Raw genomic sequence first — 21,971 nt, forward strand, 5'->3', positions numbered from 1 at the left:
CATTTCTTTCATTCTATACGAAAAAAAACACGAAATAAACGTTCCAGCATGATGCATAGGGAGTCCACTTTATACCAATCCAATTCTCAATGGAGAAGAGCAAACTTTGAAAGTAGAAAATTCATAATAATATGGGAATTACTAAGTAATAATCGGGTTCGGACGGTATGCTGGGTAGCACTTCAAAATCCGATTCCGATCAGTTAATTTCACCAAGTCGGTCGGGCTGAACCTGCTTTCTGGTTTCCGAGTACCCGTAGACTCTGACCGACTCAGATGTCCATGATGGCTTCGGGTTATCAGATATTTCAGCCCAGCCCAGCCCTATATATATCCTCCTTTACACCCTAGTTCACTTCTCTCGGCTACCAAAAGATTTAAAACCCGCTATTCTCTTAAAACCCTAAAAATGGCTCCCCTTTCCCGCATGAGCATGATCCGTCTCAATTCTCTCATCAAGTCTCGTTATTTCTCATCAATTCTTTATCGTGATTATTCCAGAGAAATTTCTAACGAAAAACCCCAATATTTTGATTATCTAATCGACGATGAAGATGATCCAGAAAAAATTCTTCATGTTTGCCGAACGGCATTTCTCCATCCCAATGGTTACCTCGATCGAACCTCTTTTTCAACTGCAATGTCAAAACTCAAAAATTACAAACCTTTTAATGGAATTCCTTCTTTTCTTGAAGAATTAAAATCTCATTCTGATCTTCAAAATGAACAATTTTTCTCTCGTGCTATTATTTTATATGGTGAAACTGGATTTGTCGATCATTCTATCAAGACTTTTCAGCAAATGAAAGAAATGGGTATCTCTCTATCAACTAAAACCCTAAATTCTCTTCTTTTAGCTTGTTATCTTTCAAAAAAGGGGGAATTACTGAAACCCCCACCTTTTCATAATGCAGATTACTGAAACCCCCACCTTTTCATAATGCAGATTACTGAAACCCCCACCTTTCATTTATAATTACAAAAACCCCCACCTTTTTGAATTTTTCCGTTACATTTAACGGGGTAGGGCCGTTAGTGAGGTGGAATGACCGAAAAGCCCATTTGTTAAACAAGCCCACCTTTTATGAATGAAAAAAAACTGGGCGCCTTCGAGAAAACACTTGGGGGCAAATAACCTAATCTGTCTCTCCCACCAAGCCCCCACGGGAAATAGCCAAGACGACCAGGCGAGCAGCTTAACCGAAGGTTCTCTCTCTATCCCTTTCTTGTAATCCTCCATTGAAGGTTCTCTCTATCTCTCTCCCTTAACCGAAGGTTCTCTCTCTCTCTAGGGTTTAATTTTTAGTTTGGGTTATATTAATTGTTAGTTTTATGGTTTAATTTTTAGTTTGGGTTATGTTAATTTTCTCCTCAGAGTCTTTAATCATGACTTGAGAAGTAGAAGGAAGAGGTAATTTGTTGCTTACTGGAACTGGTTTTGATTCTGGTGTTCGACCTAGTTTTTGGGTTAGGGTTGGAACTGGTTCTTCAATTGGTCTGGGTTTTGGTGTATAATTGAAGGATAAATCCTTGTTTCCAGCTAAAGCAATGAGTTCTGATTCTTCAGTTCATATTCAACCACCAAAAGTTCACAAATATGTGATATAGTTGTGATTAGTGATGAAGAATAAGCTAGGTTTAGTGATCCTTCTTAAGGTTAATGGCATCCAAGAACTCGTTCTTGCCCTTACTTGGAGAAGAATGACCACCACCAACCTTCATAAAGTTACCACCATATTGCCTCAATTTCTCTCTCACAAATCTCTCATATATGAAAGCTGCCCCTCTGAATTGTGGTAACACCAACCAAGCCACCAATGCTAGCTTTATGTCATCTTGTTTTACTTTTTTTTTTTTTTTTTTGATGAGAATCATCTTGTTTTACTTGAAGTTCCATATAAGAATGACCACCACCAACCAAGCCACCAAGTCACAAATCTCTCATATAAGAATGACCACCACCAACCTTCATAAAGTTTCTAAGGCACCTATTTATGAAGTTCCATATAAACTTGTTTTACTTGTAGTAGCATGGATTTTTCTTTTTGATAATACACATGATGGTTGTAAGCATGTAATCTTGATAAGTCATGTATTAAAGATCTCAACAAGAAGATGTTTACAATTAAGTCGACATTTCAACACAAGGTCGGTAATATTGTGCATAAAAAGGAGCAAAAAATTGCATAAAAAAATTTCAACACAAGGTGAAGTTTATATTGTGGTCTCAAACTTGGGTTTAAATAGAAAAAAAATTGCATAAAAAGGAGCAAAAAACAGTCAAAAAGTGGTCAAAAGGTGGGGGTTTTTGTAATTATAAATGAAAGGTGGGGGTTTCAGTAATGTGCATATTGAAAAGGTGGGGGTTTCAGTAAGAGTCCAAGTCTGTTTAGAAAAGGTGGGAGTTTCAGTATGTGTATTAGAAAAGGTGGGGGTTTTAGTAAGTTTATTATGAAAAGGTGGGGGTTTTAGTAAGAGGGGTAACAAAGTAATATTTAAAAGTATAAAGTTAACTCTAACAGAATTTTCAAAAAGGTGGGGGTTTTTGTAATTATAAATGAAAGGTGGGGATTTCAGTAATCTGCATTATGAAAAGGTGGGGGTTTCAGTAATTGCCCCTTCAAAAAAATATGATGAGTTAAAGTGGGTTTTTCATGAATTCCCCAAAGCTTATAATCTTAAGCCTGATCTTGATACTTATAATACTGTTATTGTGGGTCTTTGTAAATCTGGTTCTTCTACTTGTGTTTATTCAATTCTAGATGAAATGGAGAAAAATAAGTGTAAACCAGATACTGATACTTTTACACCTATACTTTGTCGATTTTTTAAGGAAGATAAGTTAATTGATGTTGAGAAAGTGTTAGAAATTATGGAAAAACAAGAAGATGTTGAATTTTATGAACTTAGGGTTAAGAGTTTATGTAGGTTATATAGATCTCCAGAGGCAAATTCTTTGTTTGAGGAAATGTTATCAAAGGGAATGAAGCCTACTCCAAAAATTTATTGTTATCTTATTAGGGGGTTTTGTTTCGAAGGTAGCTGGGATAAAGCCGAGAGGATTTTCGATATTATGCCGAAGGAGAACAGTTTTTATGATTTTATGACTTTGCAGCTGTTTGTTAATACTCTTGTTAACTGTTTTGAGCTTGATGTAGCAAAAGAAATTATTCAGGAAATAAAGAAATTTGAGATTAATCTCGCTAGGTGGAAGGAGATCGAGGAAACCATTCCTGAAGATGTTTCCGAAATGTGGGGCGAGGAGGACAAGGAAGACTTCGGCAAGGAGGACAAGGAAGACTTCGGCGAGGAGGAAACCCTTCCTCAGCTTGATGAAGCACGAGAAGTTATTCAGGAAATAAAGAAATTTGAGATGAATGTTGGTATGTGGAAGGAGGTCGAGAAAACCATTCCTGAAGATGTTTCTGAGGAAGACTGGGAGGAGGAAACCCTTCCACAGAGCAGCATCTCCAATGCAACAGTCAACAAAAACTCACCCATTTGCGACGAAAGCACACATTCTACTCTAGAGGACTCACCAATAAGCAAAGATCAAGGTGAAGAAGTTTCTTCATCGGCAATTAGAATTTCGCCTGCTGCGGAGTGTGACGAATATAAAAATTCTTCTGCAGTAGATAAAAATGGGAAACAGAAAAGTGAGAAGAGTCTTGAAACATACAGTGCTCAACAAGTGTTTTTATGGTATTCTTTTGGATCGGATTCCGGTTCCGAGTTGGAATCCGAGTTGGAATCCGAGTCGGAAACATTCCCAGGGGTGTACAGTTAATATTCGATCCAAACAGATTTTGACAGTTTGGAGACCGATTCAAGGGTTATCCGGATTGGTTCATATAATAAAAAGTCAAAACCGACGGGTTCAGTTCCTAGATTTGCTTGACGGATAACTGAACATAAACTATTTAATATTATATTAAATTCTTTGGAACGTGAATAAACTATATCGAATTAGTTACGTACATTTAGACTTAATGGTTATGAGGTTATACTAATTTTTAACACGTTCCAAGTATAATTGTATAAGTTTTGAAGTCGAAATTTCATTCTTTGTAAAATTTTAACTTTTTGTTCGTTTATCCAACCGAACCAAAGAACTGCATAGTTTTGTTCTGTAACTAAACGAAATCATGAACGGATTGGTTCAAAGAGTCTGGAAAAAAAATTTCTCATAAAAGAAACTACCTAATCAAATCTTGTTCGAAAGTAAGACGAAAGGAAAACAATAGATGGGATACATCGAATACTCAGATCTGAAAAAAAAATTAAATAAAAGAAACTATCTAATCTAACTAACAAATATTGTTCGCAAGCTAGACGAAAAGAGAACTGTAGATGGGAAAATCAAATACTGAGCTTTGAGTGTCTGAGTGAGAAATAGATAATAGTAATAAGGAACAAGAAGGATCTGCAATAACGTCCAAGATAAAACCTTCGTGTGCAGATAAAAAAGCTAAGAATAACAATAAGAATCCCAGTAATGTCGAATATTGAAGAAGTCCCTTTGCTCGTGATATCATGTGAAAATAATAAATCTGACACATACATTGTTGAATCAAAGGCAAACTTTATTGATCATTAAAGTTGTATTTATAGACTTTACAAGAAGAGAAAATAACATAAATAGAATTACAATAATGAAAACTATAATTTCAAAGATATGGAGACCTAATCCTGATTAAGAATATCTAACTATTTTGGAGGGTTGAATTGTCAATATCTTCGATCTAATGTTACGTCATTAATCAATCTAAGAGCATCTCCAATGTAACACTCAATCTTAGAAATTCGGAGTGTCACATTTGATTTTTAGAGTATTTTCTTAAAAACTCCCTCCAATGCAACACTCTATTTGGATCTGTAAGATGACATGTCGAGAGCGGAATAGAGATATCTTAAGAGGGCACTCTAGAAACTGAGGGTGGAATAGAGGTATCTCAAAAGGACACTCTATTTTTGTAAAGAAAAAGAGTGTCTTCTTGAGATATCTCTAATCGTCAAACTCATCAATATTTGATTTTCAACTAGTAGAAATCAAGTCTTCTATATTCTAAATAACTAATTATTTATTTACAACAAACAACTATGTCATATAAGTAAATAAGATAGGTTGATTTTTTTTTGTGTCTCTCTATTTTCGCCGCCTAGGAGTAAGAATCTCAATTCGAACTTGACATATAGGATGAATAGAGATTTTTTTGAGTTTTGCATTGGAGATGCTCTAATGCTCAAATGGAGAAGAGCGAATTTGGGAAGTAGAAAAATCATAATATGGGGATTACTAGTGTATAAAATTTGTCGTGGTGAAGAGGCAACCTCTTAACAGTTCAGGTTCAGGTGGTATGCCGGACGGGCGGGAAACATACATTAACTCAACCGGTCAGGGCGGAATTGATTAATGTACTTAATGTACTCAACGACTGATTTTATTCATATGTGGAATTGATTAATGATTTTGGGGTTTAGCTTATTAAGAAAAAAATTAATTTAAAGACGTGGAATAAGAACAAATTTATTTCCCATATTGATTGGCTTGGAGTCTTACCAATGCACTAATGATACAAGTTTTATTCTTGATTAATTATTGAAAGTAAAAAAAAAAAAATCAAGTAATTGGAATATATGCTTAGAGAGAGACAAAGATAAATAAAAGAAAATAATTTTTTAGAATTTGATATTTTTTTATAAGATCTTCATTAATGGAGATCTTTTCTAGAGAGAGAAAATGAAGATCAATCACGTATGTTTATAGATGATGAGCCATGAAAAGATGCTTTGTGAATTTACGGAAATCGACAGATACATAATATTATTAGTGACTTTGTTTGTGAGATTAGTTTAGAAGCGGAGTTCCAAGTTTTGTAGGTGTTCCAGATTTGCTTCATACTTTGGTCGACCAGTTTCTCTTTCCTTTCCATATCTGGTTGATTACCTTTGGTCGTGTGTAGATGTTTTAGATTTACTTCGTTGTTGGAGATGTACACTTAGCTCGTATTTGACATCCTTGTGTTGAGCAGTTCTGTCGCGGACTTTCATTTTCTAAGTTAAATAAAACTTTCATTATAACCGTGCACTAACAATACTATTATCGAATTCGACATTTCTGTTATCATTATTAGAGTTAATTCCTATTTGACTCCTACTTTGTGACCAGCTTCTTTTGTGGCCCCTTATTTTCTGTAAATTCAAATATTACCCTTTTTTTTATGTAAATGTCCTAACTACCCTTCCTTCAAATATTTTTTCAAAATAAAACATAAATTCCACCTCACTTCCCTCTCCACCATACATCTCTCTCCACGTCACCTCTCACTCCATATTATCTCTTTCTCTCTCTCCAACTCACATCTCTCTCTCCCTATCTCTCCAACTCACCATTCTCTTCTCCGACTAAGGTCGTCGGTCAGAAAACTTTTTTTTCTCTCATTTCTCTCTAAACACTTCGGCGAAGGGAAACCCCTTTTGTCGAAAAAATTTCCGACCGGGGGCCTTCGTCGGAAAAGATAATGGTGAGTTGGAGAGAGGAGTGAGTTGGAGAGAGAGATAGTTGAGTTGGAGAGAGAGAGAGAGGTGAGTTGGAGAGAGAGAGAGGTGACGTGAAGAGAAATGTGTGGTAGAGAGGGAAGTGAGGTGGAATTCATGTTTTATTTTTAATTTTATTTTGAAAAAACATTTAGAGGAAAGGTAGTTAAGACATTTACATCAAAAAAGGGTGTCATATTTGAATTTATAGAAAATAGGGCGCCACAAAGGAAGCTGGTCACAAAGTAAGGGGCCAAATAGGAATTAACTCTTATTATTATTATTATTATTATTATTATTATTTATGAAGCAATTTCTCTTCCCTTTTCCTACTGGCTTACTTCTTTTGTATCATTTGGGATTGATTTTTTGTTCATTATCTTTCAGTGCAATGTTACTTTTGCAGCGAAAGCAAGTAAAATGGTCAGATGGTTTGTTTCTGTCACTGCAAGTTGTTGTTACAAGCTTTGTGAAGGAAAGAAACTGAAAGACATAATAACTTGATATTGCTCATTCGTTCATGTTTGTTTCTACATTATCGTCGTGGTCTCTTGTAAAAGTGAAGGAAAGAAACTGAAAGACATAATAACTTGATATTATAGTATAAGCATACGAAATTTCATAATAACATTTACGTATCTCACTTCTCACTGTTATACTCTAATTTTATCGTCCAAAAGAAAACTATCTGAAGAATAAGCTTCCCGGAAATACATAACTGTATGAAATTATATTCTAGTTATCAATCGAATCAAGCGTCGGAACAATTCTGTTATATATATTTTTCTTTCTTAATCAGGTTCTTCCAGCTATGTATGAACTACATCCTGAAGTTTCTTGTGTATGATATCGATATATCTAACTTTTGAGATCATCTGGGGCAGAAGGAGTTGTTGGAAGTTGTGGCATTTGAAGCACAAGAATTGAAATTCAAAGGGTAGTTTGGGTTTTCACAGGTATAGTTGAGTTTCATTGTCCTTTCGTCCATGAAAGGCAGGTTTGCAGATGTTGGCAGGTTTTCGTTCTGGTTAGACATCATCATCATCTCCACGCCTGTGGTCATGGAAGGTCTCAAAGAAGGTACTTCTTGAGTGCATAAAATTTCCACTTGAACAACCCTAATATTTCCTGCTTGATATCTCTGTTACCGTTGTTTTGTAAGTTTAGATTTGGATACATAAGTTCTTCTAGTTTCTCCATATGAAAATGTTTCCAAACCCGCCTCGCCGAAATTTCACAATAATAAACGGAAATTAGAGATTGTATGGGTCAAAATCCGTCATCAAGAGCACCCCTAAAAATCCACGATTAATGGGACAAAGGGATGACCAAGCCCATGGACTAAATGACGAATGGGCCCGACCCATTCATCTTCAGTTACGAATCTCCATATTTATAGAGATATTTCCATGCGTTACCACATTGATGGTGACAAATCATCGCCAGGTTATAGTCGACCATGTACACTATAAAATGGCAAAGGACATTATGATATGAGGAACCGATTACGAACAACAACATCTGACATCTAAACATTCAATCATATACAACACATTCCACTAATTTCTCTCTCATACAAAGTGATCATCTAGTTGACTACGACACTACTATTACTACTGTCGTCTTATTCTCTCTGTGATCGATCAATCCATCATCCATTGCACAACCTACGACTATTATTATTTGATAAAAAAGAGAGTGACCTATATTTCTCTCTCCTAACAACCACCCACCAAAGAAGGACGACCTATCTTTCTCTCTCTGAAGACTGCACCACCAGAAGATAACACTCACAATTCCAAAGCCTTGTCTCTAGTTTACTATTTGTATTTCAATACTTGTCAAGTTTACTGACTTTGCCGTCGGAGCCCCCTTAGGCCGGCACCATCCCGGTGTCCTAAGGATCTAACGGTCACGTGTGTTTTGTTTCTTGTCACAGGTTAAACCCAAAGACGTCGTTGGTGCCCGTAAAGATATTAACAGGTGAAGGTCTGACTTTCGGTCAACGATTTGGTCCCGCTGATTTCTTGACCAGTGATTTCGACCCCTCACAGAGACGAAGTGGTGAATCCAATAAAATGGTGATCATGATGAAAGGAAGGAAACCATGCAGATGTGATGAGACTTTCGTAGTCGGTGGGTTTTGTTCTGTGTTCTGTTTTCCGGTTACAACCTCTATCAGGAGCACCCCCGAACCTATAGACTACCTTTTCTGTTAACTGTCTACGAGCTAAGTACTCCAGTGCCATATATCCTATGCAAATCCACAACACGACCCCCATTATTTTGTTAAATTTATTTAAAATTAATAGATTAATTTTATTAATTAAGTATTTTGTGAGTCAATTTAGTGGTAAGTTAACGTATTTAGTGGGTAAGTTAGCAGTGGTCTTAGGTAATTTTTGGTATATAAATAAACCAGTCTTAGTAGTTTATTTTACATCACATTAGGAGTAATAATCAAATTCAGCTAAAGTCCTTCATTCTTCTTTGTCTGTGCAAATTAATTTTTCATTTATCGTTCGAAAACTAAAGTCTTTTAATTTCTAACATTTGGTTCCGAACTATAATTATTTGTGATTACTAACCGAATTACAAAATGAACGCATCAATCCAACCGCGATTTTGTGGATTTTTTTTATCAATGGTGTATCCAAATGAAAACATTATTTGACTTCCAAGAAATTTGGGAGGTGATCAAATTTTGGGTATGTAGAACCAGTTGACCGGGTAGAACATGAAGCTCTCTCTGGTTCAAAAATATAGTTTGGGAAAAAAAAGAAAGAAAGATAAGAAGACATTGTTTTTCCTCTATCATGTTGTTGATGAGACTGTTTTTGAGAAAATCTCGAAAGCTTAAACAACTAAAGAAGTGCGGGATTTGTTGCAAAGATCCTACAAGGTGATGAGAAGGTAAGAAATGTAAGGTTGCAGACTTTACGAGGTGAATTTGAATCTCTTCATATGATTAACTCTAAAAAATTTCTGATTATATTTTCAGAGTTCAATCTATTGATAATCAATTGCGGATTAATGGTGAACAATTAACTGATCTGCGTACTATTGAGATAATCATGAGATAATTGACATGTCGTTTTGACTGTGTTGTTGCTGCAATTGAGGGAGGAAAGGACCTCACAAGTATGTGAATTGAAGGTCTGATGAGATGATTATGTTCCCAAGAACATAAAAGAAACAATTTGTTCAAGATGACGTTGAAGAAGGAGAAACTCTTTTATTAGCTTGCGGGATTGATGAGGTTGATTATTTGTTGGAAAATGATGAAGATAGCGTTTGAAATTGTCCTGTGAAAGAAAAACATCAAATAGAATTGATATTGATGATGAGACATTAGCTTCAGAATCTCAAGTAATTGAGAATACACCTATTTCTTCCAATAATCATGATAATTCATATCCAGAATTATGTCCCAGTTCAACTCATATTCAAGTTATGTCGTCAAGGTTTAATGACTATGTTGTAGGCAATGAAAAATGTGGAGTGTTTTTTAACCATAAATGATGAAATTCATGTTGGGTTATGGTGTCTCCTAGTGTTCTAAGCGGAATTTCAGACATCTAATGTCTAACACCAGTATCCCAGGATCTCGTGCATAAGCAAATAATTAACTAAGTTAGTTTAGAGATTACCTTAATCGCTAAATTTCCCACAAACCTTTTCGGTTGAATAGAATACCAAGAGCTCCAATTGTAGCTACTCTGCTTCAGACACCGAGTAATCAACTTGATCTCCCACCTTAAAGTTAGCTAGAACTTCAATAGTGGTTAGACGAAAAACACCTTCTTCGTTAGACTAGATAGATAGTTGGGAATTTTCTCTCTTTCTTTCTCTACTTGATGTTGTAGAGCTAGAAAACTTCTTGACAATTTTCACAACTTATTCGACTCTAATGAGGGTCTTATATAGAATCTTAAGTTAGAGTCCAACCCTAATTGGATTTCATAAAAGCCAAAATAGAAGTAGAATAAGTATTTGATCAAAATAGAAACACGTTTTTAGTTTTTTCTCTTCCCTTAAACTGGCCGGTCAGACTAAGCCCTAATAGGGCCAGATCTGGCCCGCCAGACTAAGAGCATCTCCAATGGGACACTCAATCTCTAACACTTTGAGTGCCACACATGATTTTTTTGAGTTTTTGTTAAAAAACCATCTCCAATGGAACACTTTGTTAGACACTCTAATATGAGGTGGACACATTTATTATAGAGTGTTTAGAGAGAGAAACTCTAAAATGAGAGTGTCTACTTGAGACTCTCTAAGTGTTGCTTTTTAATTCCAACCAATAGAAAACTTTGCTTTTCAACTACTTTTTATCTATTGGATTGAAGAGGGACATGTGTATTAAAGTATAGAGACTTTAGAGATCTCCATTGGAGACAAACAAAATTTAGAGTGTCTCTATATTGACATTTAGGAAAGAGTATCTCTATTGACACTTGACAACTAGGACTTTTAGAGTGTTTGGTAGAGTGTCCCATTGGAGATGCTCTAAGCCCTAATAAGGCAGATGGCCTTATTAGTGTGGTTGACCAAGCATGGTCGGCCCTACTATTGGGCCTAAAATCCCTTTTAAGTCGTCACAAATTAGCCATTCAAAGGAATAAGGCACCATGAATCAATAGAAAACAAACATATTAAACATATCCAAAGTTGACCCAAATTAGCCATTCAAAAGAATTGAACATCATCAATCAATAAAAAGCAAACATATTAAATCCGATTGGAGTCCATTCAAACTTCAAATCAGATATCAAACTTGACTTAGAAAAAGAACAAACACTACCTCAGATTTGATGTCCAAGAGAAAAAACACTCATGGGGAGAATGTCAATCTTTGAGTTTATACATTTCATTTGTATTTAGCTATGTGCTAGAGTTTACAAAAGGGAAAATGTCGCACTATAGTTTTGTGTTCGAGTGTCTCAAACAAAACAAAATATCTTTCCCTTGTGTTTGTATTGGAGCTGTTAACTTTTATTATTAAGAACGGATTAAAACAAAAACAAAAAACTGTATAAAGCGAAACCCAGCTGTGCTCACGGAACCCAGCTGTGCTCATCTTCGTGATCAAGCTAGAGCATCAACTTGTCTGCTGGTTAAGCTTGCATACAAGCCATTCTTCTCTAGGAGCTCCCTGTGCTCACCGATCTGCATATTTTGAACGTAAGTAAGTCTTCGATCTTTCAGGTTCATTTACAAACTAAAGTCATGTCTCAAAGTTCATAAAATTCTGATAGAAAACACACCTCCACAATTCTTCCACCATTCATCACGACAATCCTGTTGGCAGCTTGTATTGTTGATAGCCTGCAAATGTATATAGATAGATGGACGTAGACATTGGCTTTAAAACGATATAATATGAGAGAGAAAAAAAGAACGAAAGAAATTTTGAACGATAATTACCTATGTGCAATGATAATGATGGTCCTTTTGGTGTTTGAATCTATCTGTACGGAACGAAGAACACCCTAACACAAGAAAGTTGCATTTGAAGCGCTTTACGGAAAATAGATGATGAAATCGTCGTTTATTGAATTGAAAGTAGCGACTGACCTTTATATTATGTTCACTCTCAGCATCAAGTGCACTTGTGGCTTCATCAAGGATCAATATTGATGGGTTCCTAAGAATAGCCCTAGCAATGGCAATCCTCTGCTTTTGTCCTCCACTAAGAAGATCATCGTCGACAAGAGTTTGATACCCATTAGGAAGAGACATTATGAAGTCATGAGCATAGGCTTGTCTAGCAGCTGATTCCACATCTTCTTCGGTGATATCTCGAGTGCATCCATATCTTATATTTGAACTTATATCCATACGGAAAAGACGTGGTTCCTGTCCCACAAATCCCATTTTTCCTCTCAACCACTTTATGTCCAAGTCTTTTAGAGGAAAGCCGTCGATTAATATCTGTAGTTAAAAAAACATATGATCAAACTACAAGCATTTGATAATGTATCACCGATAAGCAGTTAATAGTAAAAGTATCGGACAATCATAATTCATACCTGTCCATCTGTTGGCTCGTATAGGCGAAACAGAAGACTAACTAATGTGCTTTTACCACTACCGCTAAGGCCGACCTGATACAAATCAGAGAAACCGCTTATGCCCCGAACTTGGGTTCTGCGAATAGAGTACAGGAAAAATGAGAGAGTTATCTTACAATGGCGATTACTTCATTTGGGTGTATCGACATGTTGATATTTTGTAGAACTGATGCCTGCTCAAATGCCAATAAAATATTGTCTAAGGATAAGTACTTCGAAATGTCTGAATAGACTCGAGTGAGATTTTAGACTATTTACTTATTTTTTCCGACACGTCTGAATGGTTGAGTTTCTGCGAAACTAGGACATTCGACTTACCATTGCTCTTGAAGGATAGTGAAAGGAGACATCCAAAAACTCAATATGTCCAGTTACCCCTTTCAGTTTTACTCCTGCAAGGGAAAATCATTCCAAAACGGTTAGATTTTGATTCTTTTTTTACAACTGGTAATCTGAAAATAGACTATTTTCCATCTAAATCATCTAATAGAAACATGTAAGAATAATAGGGAACAATTTTGACCTTTGAGAACATCAGAACAATAAGGAAGAATTTTACTCGATGTTTTGGACGAGTACTTGCCTTTCGATAGGAATTGATCGCTTGGCAAGACATCCATCAACTGGAAGACCTTTTCACTTGCCCCAACCGACTGCATTAACGATGATAAATTGTCTCCAACCCACCATGTTGCATAAATCAGCCATTCACAGTACAATATAAACTTTGTTAGTTGCTCAGCTGTTATATGACCAGCTACAATTGAGGTTCCTCCAACTAGCACCGCAATAACCTAACAAGATATCATATGCCTAAATAAAGTAGAAGTTCCCGTAATATGATGTGTCAAAAGGACTGGATATCGAAAATCTTATAACCAAGTAAAAACAATATCTATACTAAAAGAAACTTAGAACGAAGAGAGGAAATCTAACATTTAACTTTTCAAAAGTCTTTTTCCAAAAACCATAAGAAGTCCTAGTAAGAATATACGAAATTAATATTAATCGGTACCTGGGTCGCATGATAAAGGGTATTGAAGCTCAGAGTCCAAAATCCATAAGCCACACTTTGTCTCAGGCTAATATCAGCTAGTTTTTGCAGCCAATGGTTGTATCTGAAATGTCAGGGCAGAATGGATTTCAGATTTGTAAGAAAACCCATATTTTAAAATTTTTGCGTGTTATTCTGTGAATTTGTTTGCTTAGATGTGATCGTATCAAAGAGAAGATATAAATGATGAAATATACTATTGGTAAAGTAGAAGTTTGCCTTCCAAGTTCTTGTTTCTCAGTTCCATAAACTCGTACAGTTCTCATTAACGAAACCGTCTCTTGAGCAACCTGTATAAATCAACAAAATCACCCATCTATAATAAAAAAAAAAAACATCAATTTTATAGATATATTTAAGCAAATCATAGATGGGATTTTACTTCGTTTGCACAAGCAGTATATTCCTGGGTTACTTTTCCTGCCTTCTTTTGGTACCTATCCAAGGAACAAATGAATGAATACAAGTTTTCAACTATTTCACTATTTTAAGACAGCAAATTTCGTTACTCTCACCGGCCATAAATCAGCATGATCATAACGAGAGCAGAGCTTATCGACAATGTAGTTAATGCAAGAGGCCACGACAAAATAAACAAATAAATCAATGCACCTGTTCCCTGGGAAGAGATAGCAAAATAGGACATTAGATCTTGAAGTTAAGTATATATAGAAAAGACAGAAATGAGGGGAATAAAGAAAGCACCTGAAGAAGATTTCGTAATATCATATTAAGATCATTTCCGATAATGCGGGATACTTGTCGACAGTCTGACTCTAATCTACTAGTCAAATCACCGACGGTTTCTTCGTCGAAAAAGGATATATCCTATTGACGTAGACAAGTTAATTAAGAAACACTAACCAAGAAATCCGGTAAAAAAGATAAGCAGATCGAAAATATTGAAGATTTTTCTGTAGTTTCACCATTGACCTGAAAGAGAATAGATGAATAAAGCTTTTCCCTCATACGCTTAACCTGCAATATGTCATGATAAAGCAGCGGTTAGTGACCACAACCCACTTCCTTTTTGCCCTATTTAGCTTCACTTCCCAATGGACAAGCAAGAGAGCAAGGATTGACGATTATTAGTTTTTCTCGTTCTTCTTTATCTCTTTCCTTCTATACGAAACACGAAACAATCGTCCCAGAGTCCCAGCATGATGCATAGGGAGTCCACTTTATATCAATCTAATGCTCAAATGGAGAAGAGCGAATTTGGGAAGTAGAAAATTCATAATATGGGAATTACCAGTACTTCATAATATGGGAATTACCAGTATAAAATTTGCTGTGGTGAAGAGGCAACCCCGTAGGCCACTGATATAGACATGAAATGGAGTCTGAGTCAGTTCCTATTCCATTACCATCTTTCTTAAGCTTCTAATGTGATCATCAGTTTATACTCTATGTGCACCATATGTTGTAACGAAGTACTAGAAAACCAGAAAACCAATAACGGAAATAAAGAATCACACAAGAACACACGAGATTGAATGGTTCAGTCGTAGAACCTACTCCACGAGGGGAACACTGACAATGATTTCATTATTTACGAAGAACAAGGTTATGTAAATTTCTCAACGGTCTTCCAGGTAGCACTTTAGTTTGATATTGAGAAGTATCCAATGCACTTATCAACACTACAAACAAAAGCATACTGATTGGATGTCATGTAACTGTCGGCGGGCGACAAAACATCGGCCTCTTAGTCGGTAAGAAGCAAGAGAAAAATATCACTGGTTCGATGAACTAAATTCGCATACAATATCTTTCAAGCATACTAACAAAAACAAATATTGATGCCGCTAAGATAATATCTTCGGATGAAAACTTTTAATCTAGAGGAACAATTGAAGATGGGTTGGAAGTTTGATCATACAAGACCTGCATATTCCGGAAGTGAAACACAGCACAACCAACAACCTTGCGTTCTTATAAAACACCATTGTTTCACCAGTCTGTGCTGAAAATATTGACGCCGCTAAGTAATGTGGGATCGAAATCTCAGATAACTGCACAAAAAGATGGATAGTAACTTTGATATCTAATTTGAGGATTAAAAAGAAGTTGGACTCTTCGTAAAATTTGTTATCATCAAACTCAAAACTAATTGGAAATGAGGGTAACTATTCTTGAACGACGTTTCCAGCCGAACAGGCGTCCTTTTGGTGACGTGAATCAACGTGTAGCCTTATCATCTCCGGGCATAACTCGGATACCATTTTAAATTTGTGGTCTTCTCACTCGAAACCAATTGGTAATGAGTATCCTTTTCCCAAGTGGGACTATTCTCACAATCTTAGCATTTTAGTGTATATAGTGTTCCTACTTACACAATCTATCTCATAAATTTTCAAAAACCAGATAGTCAATATTCCACAATGAAATCAAAATCTTCTTATATTATTGATGAAAAATCATACTTATTAAGAAGTAGGTAACAATAAAAAACCAGAAAGAAAGAATTGAAGTAAGAAGAGGGGAAAAGAAAGTCACCGCAGCAAGAACAAGAGCAGAAAAGGCAGTATAGACAACCCATTTATCTTCAGCGACTATATCCCACATCTTAATAAGAGCACTAATCACAGTTACTGGTTCAGCAACTTGATTAACTGGATCATTATCAGTTAATCTCCACCAATTTCCACCTGGTAAGATCGATTGAAGGAACAAAACCCATTTATGAAAATGGGTATTAACTTCAGTACCAATATCTTCTGGTTGATTTGGGAGTGGGAATCCATTGAAGGAGGTTGATGATGATGATGATTTTGGAATAATAGATGAAAGTGGGTTGCCAGTAAAAAGAGGATAGAATCTGAGAATTGGGTTAATTGGGGAAGAAGAATGAGAAATTTTGGTAGAGAGAAGAAGGTGTTGTTTGTGATTATGAGATGGGAGATGAGAGAGAAAGCTTGATTGAGTTGGATTTAAGAGAGAGAAAGCCATGTATGGACATGGAAGTATAGTGCCAGTTGAAACTATAACTCCAATAGCAATATAATAGGCTTCTTGATTGATTACTTTGTTGGATGCAAAAGCCACCACTCACCACATGTAATGTGCTACACTCCTAGTGGTGTCATATGGGTCGGGCTACCGATGCCCGACCCAAATACATGGGGCCACTAGCCCACTATAGTAAGGACCGCCCGACGAGATTAACCCTAAGATGGTCCAACCTAGTATGAGCCTCATATAAGAGACATGTTGGGCAGTCTACGAGGTCGATAAGTGTAACGTCCCAAGCTAGTACTGTGTTTCGCTTTTGATATCCAAACCCTAGCCAACAAATACAAATGGCATGGGTTTTATGTTCCTACTCAAAAGTTTTGACATTTACTAAACCTGAGCATGTTTCCAGACTTCTGACACTTGTTCGAATTTTGAGATTTTTTAATAAGTAATGCAGTAAAGCAATCCTACACTTTAAATTTGAGATTTTTCTAATAAGTAACGGCCCACAACAATCCTACAGTTCTGACACCTCAAAACCAATTGTTTTACACTTCGTGGGGTTTTAACAATAGTGATGTGTACCAAACAAAATCTTTTTAAAAATCTGAGGTGAATAGTCGATTTTTGACTAATCACGAGAGAGAACCATGGGTTTAATTTTGGTCGTCCACCATTGATATTTTCACTAGATTGTGGAAGACATTTCAACCTCTCTAGCATTTTTGTCTTAAGTATACTTTCCTTTTATTTGGAAAAAGATTTTAAATAGTTTTCTAATAGTCGCCAATTTTGCAACAAAATTTAGGTTAATTCTATTTTGGCCCCCTTAAAGATGACCAGCTCATCAAAATGACTCCCTAAAGATGACCAGCTCATCAAAATGCCTAAAATTAAAAACAGACAATCAAATTGAAACCCTAGATTTGAAGAAATTGAAAATTGAAGAATAATAGGGCTTCGAAAACTGACCCAAGTATTAAGTTCTCTAACAAAGCTTGTGAATTTATTATGTTTGAAGAACCTCATAAGATCTTTGCAGAATTTTGTAGATTTCCAAAAGATGAAGGTTGATCGACGGATCATCGACTAGTTGATAAAAATTGGTAAAAAATGGAGTTGAATGAAGCAAGATCTTTGGGATTCTCCTCCCGATTCACCGTTCTCCCAGAATCTTCTCTTCGGGCGCCCTTTCACCACCACATAACTGATGGGCCTAAAAGGTTACCCTAAAAGGTCTCCACCCGCAAGTATACGGGCGTCAAGTAATAACCCGGTAAGACCGGGATCGATCCACGAAGATAGGAAGGTGATCCAGATACCGAAAGAGTCTAGCCCACCGGTCTATGTGTCACTGACTAACTTAGACTAGAAACGGAAAAAAAAAAGATAATTGGGTTTTTGATTGGTTTATAAGAAATAAAGAAAACAAATACAAATACTAAACTAAAGGTGAGAGAGGTTCAGGAGGAGAGTCGAGCAAGAATAGAGTGAGGAGGATGCTTCGATCCACAAGATCAATAATGACAATAACTAAATATCTAGAGCATGAAAGTTTAGCTAACTTCACCCACATTGACAATTCTAAGCATAATGTGTAAAACTAAGCATAGTCGATCAAAGGTCACTAAGCATCGACTATCAAACTAATGACACACTATCAAATAAGTTGACAATGAATAAATATGACACTAATAAGTATAATACGTCAAACTAAGTATAACCGATCAAAAGTTACTAAGCATCGGATATCAAACTAAGCACGAATTATCAAACTATATGTCAATAGACGATAAAGATCAAGGCTTATAATTTATAACATTAGACAAAGTTAATCAAACTAACATTTAATAAACAAAGAGTCATTTATCACATATCGAATCATGTTTCACGAGTACCCGAATAAAGAATTAGCTAGACATGGTGAAACAATTAATACACAGAAAGAAGATAAAGAAAAACACGAGTTAAGGTAGAAATCTCCCTTTCCCGATGAGGCGCGAAGTTAAGATCGTCGGATAATATAAATATTTAAGTGTTGCTGATCTCCCCGTAACAGAATGCAAGAGTCCCCTTAACAGTGTACAATCGGTGTCCTCTTAGCAGAACCAGAGTTCCCCTTAGTAGTCAGCCTTCTTCTTCCTCAAATCACAAAACCACCATGAAAGGCTCACTTAAGCTTTCTCTCTCTAGAAATTGGCAACCAAATAACAAGCAAATAGCAAAGGAATCATATAGATATCAAGGCAAGATCATTCTCATCAACAACCCTAACTTTTCCTGCCATAAAAATGGAGATTCCGGCTAAGAACAAGTGTAAAAATCCGACCCTATGTCTGCCCGAGCTTCTGTGTCGTTCTTCTTGTAACTCCGAGCAGATCCAATGGATCCCCGAGACACTGCAAGTGCGTCCGAGCTGTTGTTAAAGAGAAACCCGAGATGCTGTTCTGCTCGTTTTGAAATCCCGAGTTGTAGCAAGATCCGAGCTGCTATCCAATGGAGATCTTCGAAATATCAAGGACAGCCCGAGCTGCTGTTGCTGCTCCTTCCTCCCTTGTCTCTCTAGATCGAGCTCCCCTTCAAGCTCCCAAACCCTAGCTCTTGATTGTAGAAGATGAAGTCCTTTTTTCCCGCCTTTTCTTTTCCTTTTGTTCAAAACTAAAAACCCTAGGTCACCTTGACTTTGTCAACCCAATTAGACTTAGTCATGAGACTTTGACTTGGGCCACCTCCTATACTATTCTTAAAAGAAGGTGCTCATAGAATTTCTTTGTTTTTCTTTAGACTTTTGGGCTTTGGGCCTTGTATCTCATTAGAAACCAAGGAGGTGCCTTCAAAATTGTCATTTCTCTCGACTTCTTTATTTTTTTTCTAACTTTCTCGTCCGAACTCCGATTTGACTTTCGTCTTTGCCGTCGGACTCACCATTGGCTCCACTTTCCATTTAACCTCTAAATTTCACAAAATGACCAAAATACCCCTGATGCTCTTTCCTTCTGATCTCTTCCACATGAGATGAAAATGTGATAAATGCTCCGTTATATTTCCAATCTAACGTCAAACTCAAAATAAGGTACCTACCAAGAAAAACACATAAATAATTAGAAATAAAATCCGAAAAGAACTAACTCATCGAAGTTAAGTGATCCAAATGTGGCATTTTAACGCCACATCAGTAACCCGCTCCCTCTAACGCTTTGATTTGGTCTCAATTTTGATTTCACTGGTTTTCCATCAAAGGGTGTGTGTTGGTTTGTATATCCAGTAATTTTTCAATTGTTACTAATCCAATAAGGAATTTAACTCCTAGATCTGGGATTTGGAAAATCGGGAGAAAAGAAAGAAGAGAAGAGAATGGGAGATAGGAGAGAGAAGAAGAAAAAAGTATGATGGTGGCGGTGGTTTTTTGGTGGTGAAATGGAATAAAGAAGAAAAAAGATTTTTTTTTCTGAGGTGATGGGATCGCCGGCGAGTTACTGACCGTCTCCGCCGCCTACCTCATCTCTGGCGAAAAGATAATACAAGAACGGGGTAATTAATTTGTAACGAAGGGTAAAAAATTAAAAATTATATTGACTGTTAAAGTTGACCAACGGAAAACCTCAAAAGGGGGCCATATTATAAGCTGGTCATCTTTAGGGGGCCAAAATGGAATTAACCCACGAAATTTCTTAATTTGCACGCATCTCTTAAAGCAACTCCAATGACATTCTGTCTTAGGCCGAAAAAACCACTTTCTCATCCAAAATTTCAACCTCAGCTCAGCCTCAAAAATTCAGCTCCAATCCCCGCCTCTCTTGAGGTCGAAAATTTGTTTATGTGAGAAATGCGTGTATGGCGTTTTTGTTAGTATGCGAGAAACATGTGTGGTTTTGTGTATATACAAAACACGTGTTTGAACTATTTTCGAAATAATATTTTTTTTTCAAGATTGAAAAATTATTCGGGGACCGACACTTTCGTTCAATGTATTTTAATTATTAATGTGGAAGTTTCTTTTAGAGTTGAAAAAAAATTAAAACTAATTATATTAAAAAAACGAAAAAAAAAATAGGAGAAGAACTTGGTCGTTGGATTTTTCCAACGGCCAAGATCATCCCCAACATAACCGTTGGGAGTCCCAAACAGTCATGTTGGGGACCTTCAGTCGCCCCTAATGTTAGGGGCGACTGAAGCAACCGGTTGGGGCTCTACCCGTGCCGACTGAGGTTGGAGGGTGGGGCTGAGGCCAAAATTTTGAATTTTTGGCCTCAGCCCGACCCTCATTGGACTTGCTCATATTCTTTAAAGCAATATGACTATGAGTGTCTATCGGGCTGAACCGGTCTGGCTCAAAAATGTGGGCCAAAATCCAGGACATCAATCAGTCATCGAGGTTGTGTGGAAGCCCTAGAAGGGTAAAATTGGAAAAGAAAACCCCCAAATTCATCCATAAATTCCCAACAAACCCTAGTTTTCATTTCTTCGCCACTCCAAACAGGGAGAAGACGCCGAAACCAGAGAGAGAAAGAGATCTAATTCCACAGAGATGACAACTCGATTGAAGAAGAATAGGAAGAAGAGAGGACACGTAAGTGCTGGACACGGACGTATCGGCAAACATCGAAAGCATCCCGGAGGTCGTGGTAATGCCGGAGGTATGCATCACCACCGTATCCTCTTCGACAAGTACCATCCTGGTTACTTTGGTAAAGTGGGTATGAGGTATTTCCACAAACTTCGTAACAAATTCTTTTGCCCAATCGTTAATGTCGAAAAGCTTTGGTCTATGATTCCTCAAGAAACCAAAGATAAAGCTTCACCTGAAAATGTCCCTCTGATTGATGTTACTCAATTTGGGTATTTCAAAGTTTTGGGTAAAGGGGTTTTGCCTCAATCTCAACCTATTGTTGTTAAAGCTAAGTTGATTTCAAAGGTTGCTGAGAAGAAAATCAAAGAAGCTGGTGGTGCTGTTGTTCTTACTGCTTAGATTTCAGCTAAGTTTTATCATTTCTTTATGGGTTTTGTTTTTTAGGGTTAAAGTTTGGATCTTTTTGCTGTTTTAGTTGAAGTAATTTGGGGAAATTTTGTTTTAGTTCATTTTGATAATGTCGAGACTTCATTTTCTTTCTATTGAGTATGAATCATTAAGTATTATATTTGAGTTTCTAATTGTTAGGGTTTGATTGAATTATAATATTACGTTCTTAAATCATTTAGTTATTCTTGTAAGTCAGATATGAAATCTGACTCAAGGTCTGAATTGACTCGAGTTGGGTTGTGGAAGAAATGTTTAGTCTAAATCATTAATTTGAATACATTTGAGTCAGATGAGTCTGAGTCAGATATATGGCATGAGAAAAATAGAC

The 21,971-nt window shown here is 36.5% G+C and overlaps 2 protein-coding genes and 1 pseudogene across 4 annotated transcripts; 2 read left to right on the forward strand and 1 right to left on the reverse strand.

The window, feature by feature from the left end:
• The first annotated feature begins 375 nt into the window (after nt 1–375).
• Nucleotides 376–3,787, forward strand: LOC147542709 (small ribosomal subunit protein mL103 (rPPR7)-like). The gene is made up of 2 exons (XM_086635330.1): nt 376–868; nt 2,597–3,787. The coding sequence occupies exons 1-2, from the start codon at nt 410–412 to the stop codon at nt 3,785–3,787; spliced, it is 1,650 nt and encodes a 549-aa protein (XP_086491456.1). The 5' UTR covers nt 376–409.
• Nucleotides 3,788–11,319: 7,532 nt separating this feature from the next.
• On the reverse strand, nt 11,320–16,837 carry LOC147542710 (ABC transporter B family member 26, chloroplastic-like). Of its 2 annotated transcripts, none has more exons than XM_086673497.1 (17): nt 16,165–16,837; nt 15,553–15,680; nt 14,943–14,985; nt 14,599–14,643; nt 14,371–14,493; nt 14,181–14,284; nt 14,048–14,102; nt 13,885–13,955; nt 13,627–13,729; nt 13,195–13,405; nt 12,930–13,003; nt 12,728–12,784; nt 12,570–12,644; nt 12,115–12,471; nt 11,965–12,029; nt 11,805–11,865; nt 11,320–11,706 (listed from the first exon to the last, which is right to left on the reverse strand). In XM_086673497.1, the coding sequence occupies exons 1-17, from the start codon at nt 16,615–16,617 to the stop codon at nt 11,626–11,628; spliced, it is 2,106 nt and encodes a 701-aa protein (XP_086529623.1). In that variant the 5' UTR covers nt 16,618–16,837; the 3' UTR covers nt 11,320–11,625. The 2 variants fall into 2 exon arrangements, with proteins under 2 accessions (XP_086529623.1, XP_086529624.1); XM_086673498.1 differs by having other exon boundaries at nt 15,553–15,703; nt 15,796–16,710.
• Nucleotides 16,838–21,077: 4,240 nt separating this feature from the next.
• On the forward strand, nt 21,078–21,759 carry LOC147542711 (large ribosomal subunit protein uL15x pseudogene; annotated as a pseudogene). Its single transcript, XR_015223430.1, has one exon. The product of XR_015223430.1 is annotated as a large ribosomal subunit protein uL15x pseudogene (transcript).
• The last annotated feature ends 212 nt before the right edge of the window (nt 21,760–21,971 follow it).

The sequence above is a fragment of the Eschscholzia californica genome, unplaced genomic scaffold (genome assembly GCF_041429995.1).
Source record: "Eschscholzia californica isolate CP2 unplaced genomic scaffold, dmEscCali1.0.p SCAF_4, whole genome shotgun sequence".
NCBI classification, from domain to species: Eukaryota; Viridiplantae; Streptophyta; class Magnoliopsida; order Ranunculales; family Papaveraceae; genus Eschscholzia; species Eschscholzia californica.

Coding starts and splice junctions, on each gene's coding strand:
- LOC147542710 (XM_086673497.1), bottom strand. CDS start 16,617: ATGGCTTTCTCTCTCTTAAATCCAACTCAATCAAGCTTTCTCTCTCAT. Junction 14,644..14,942: donor CCACAGCAAATTTTATACTG/GTAATTCCCATA, acceptor GACATATTGCAG/GTTAAGCGTATGAGGGAAAA. Junction 12,645..12,727: donor CAAATGAAGTAATCGCCATT/GTAAGATAACTC, acceptor GATTTGTATCAG/GTCGGCCTTAGCGGTAGTGG.
- LOC147542709 (XM_086635330.1), top strand. CDS start 410: ATGGCTCCCCTTTCCCGCATGAGCATGATCCGTCTCAATTCTCTCATC. Junction 869..2,596: donor TTCTTTTAGCTTGTTATCTT/TCAAAAAAGGGG, acceptor CATTATGAAAAG/GTGGGGGTTTCAGTAATTGC.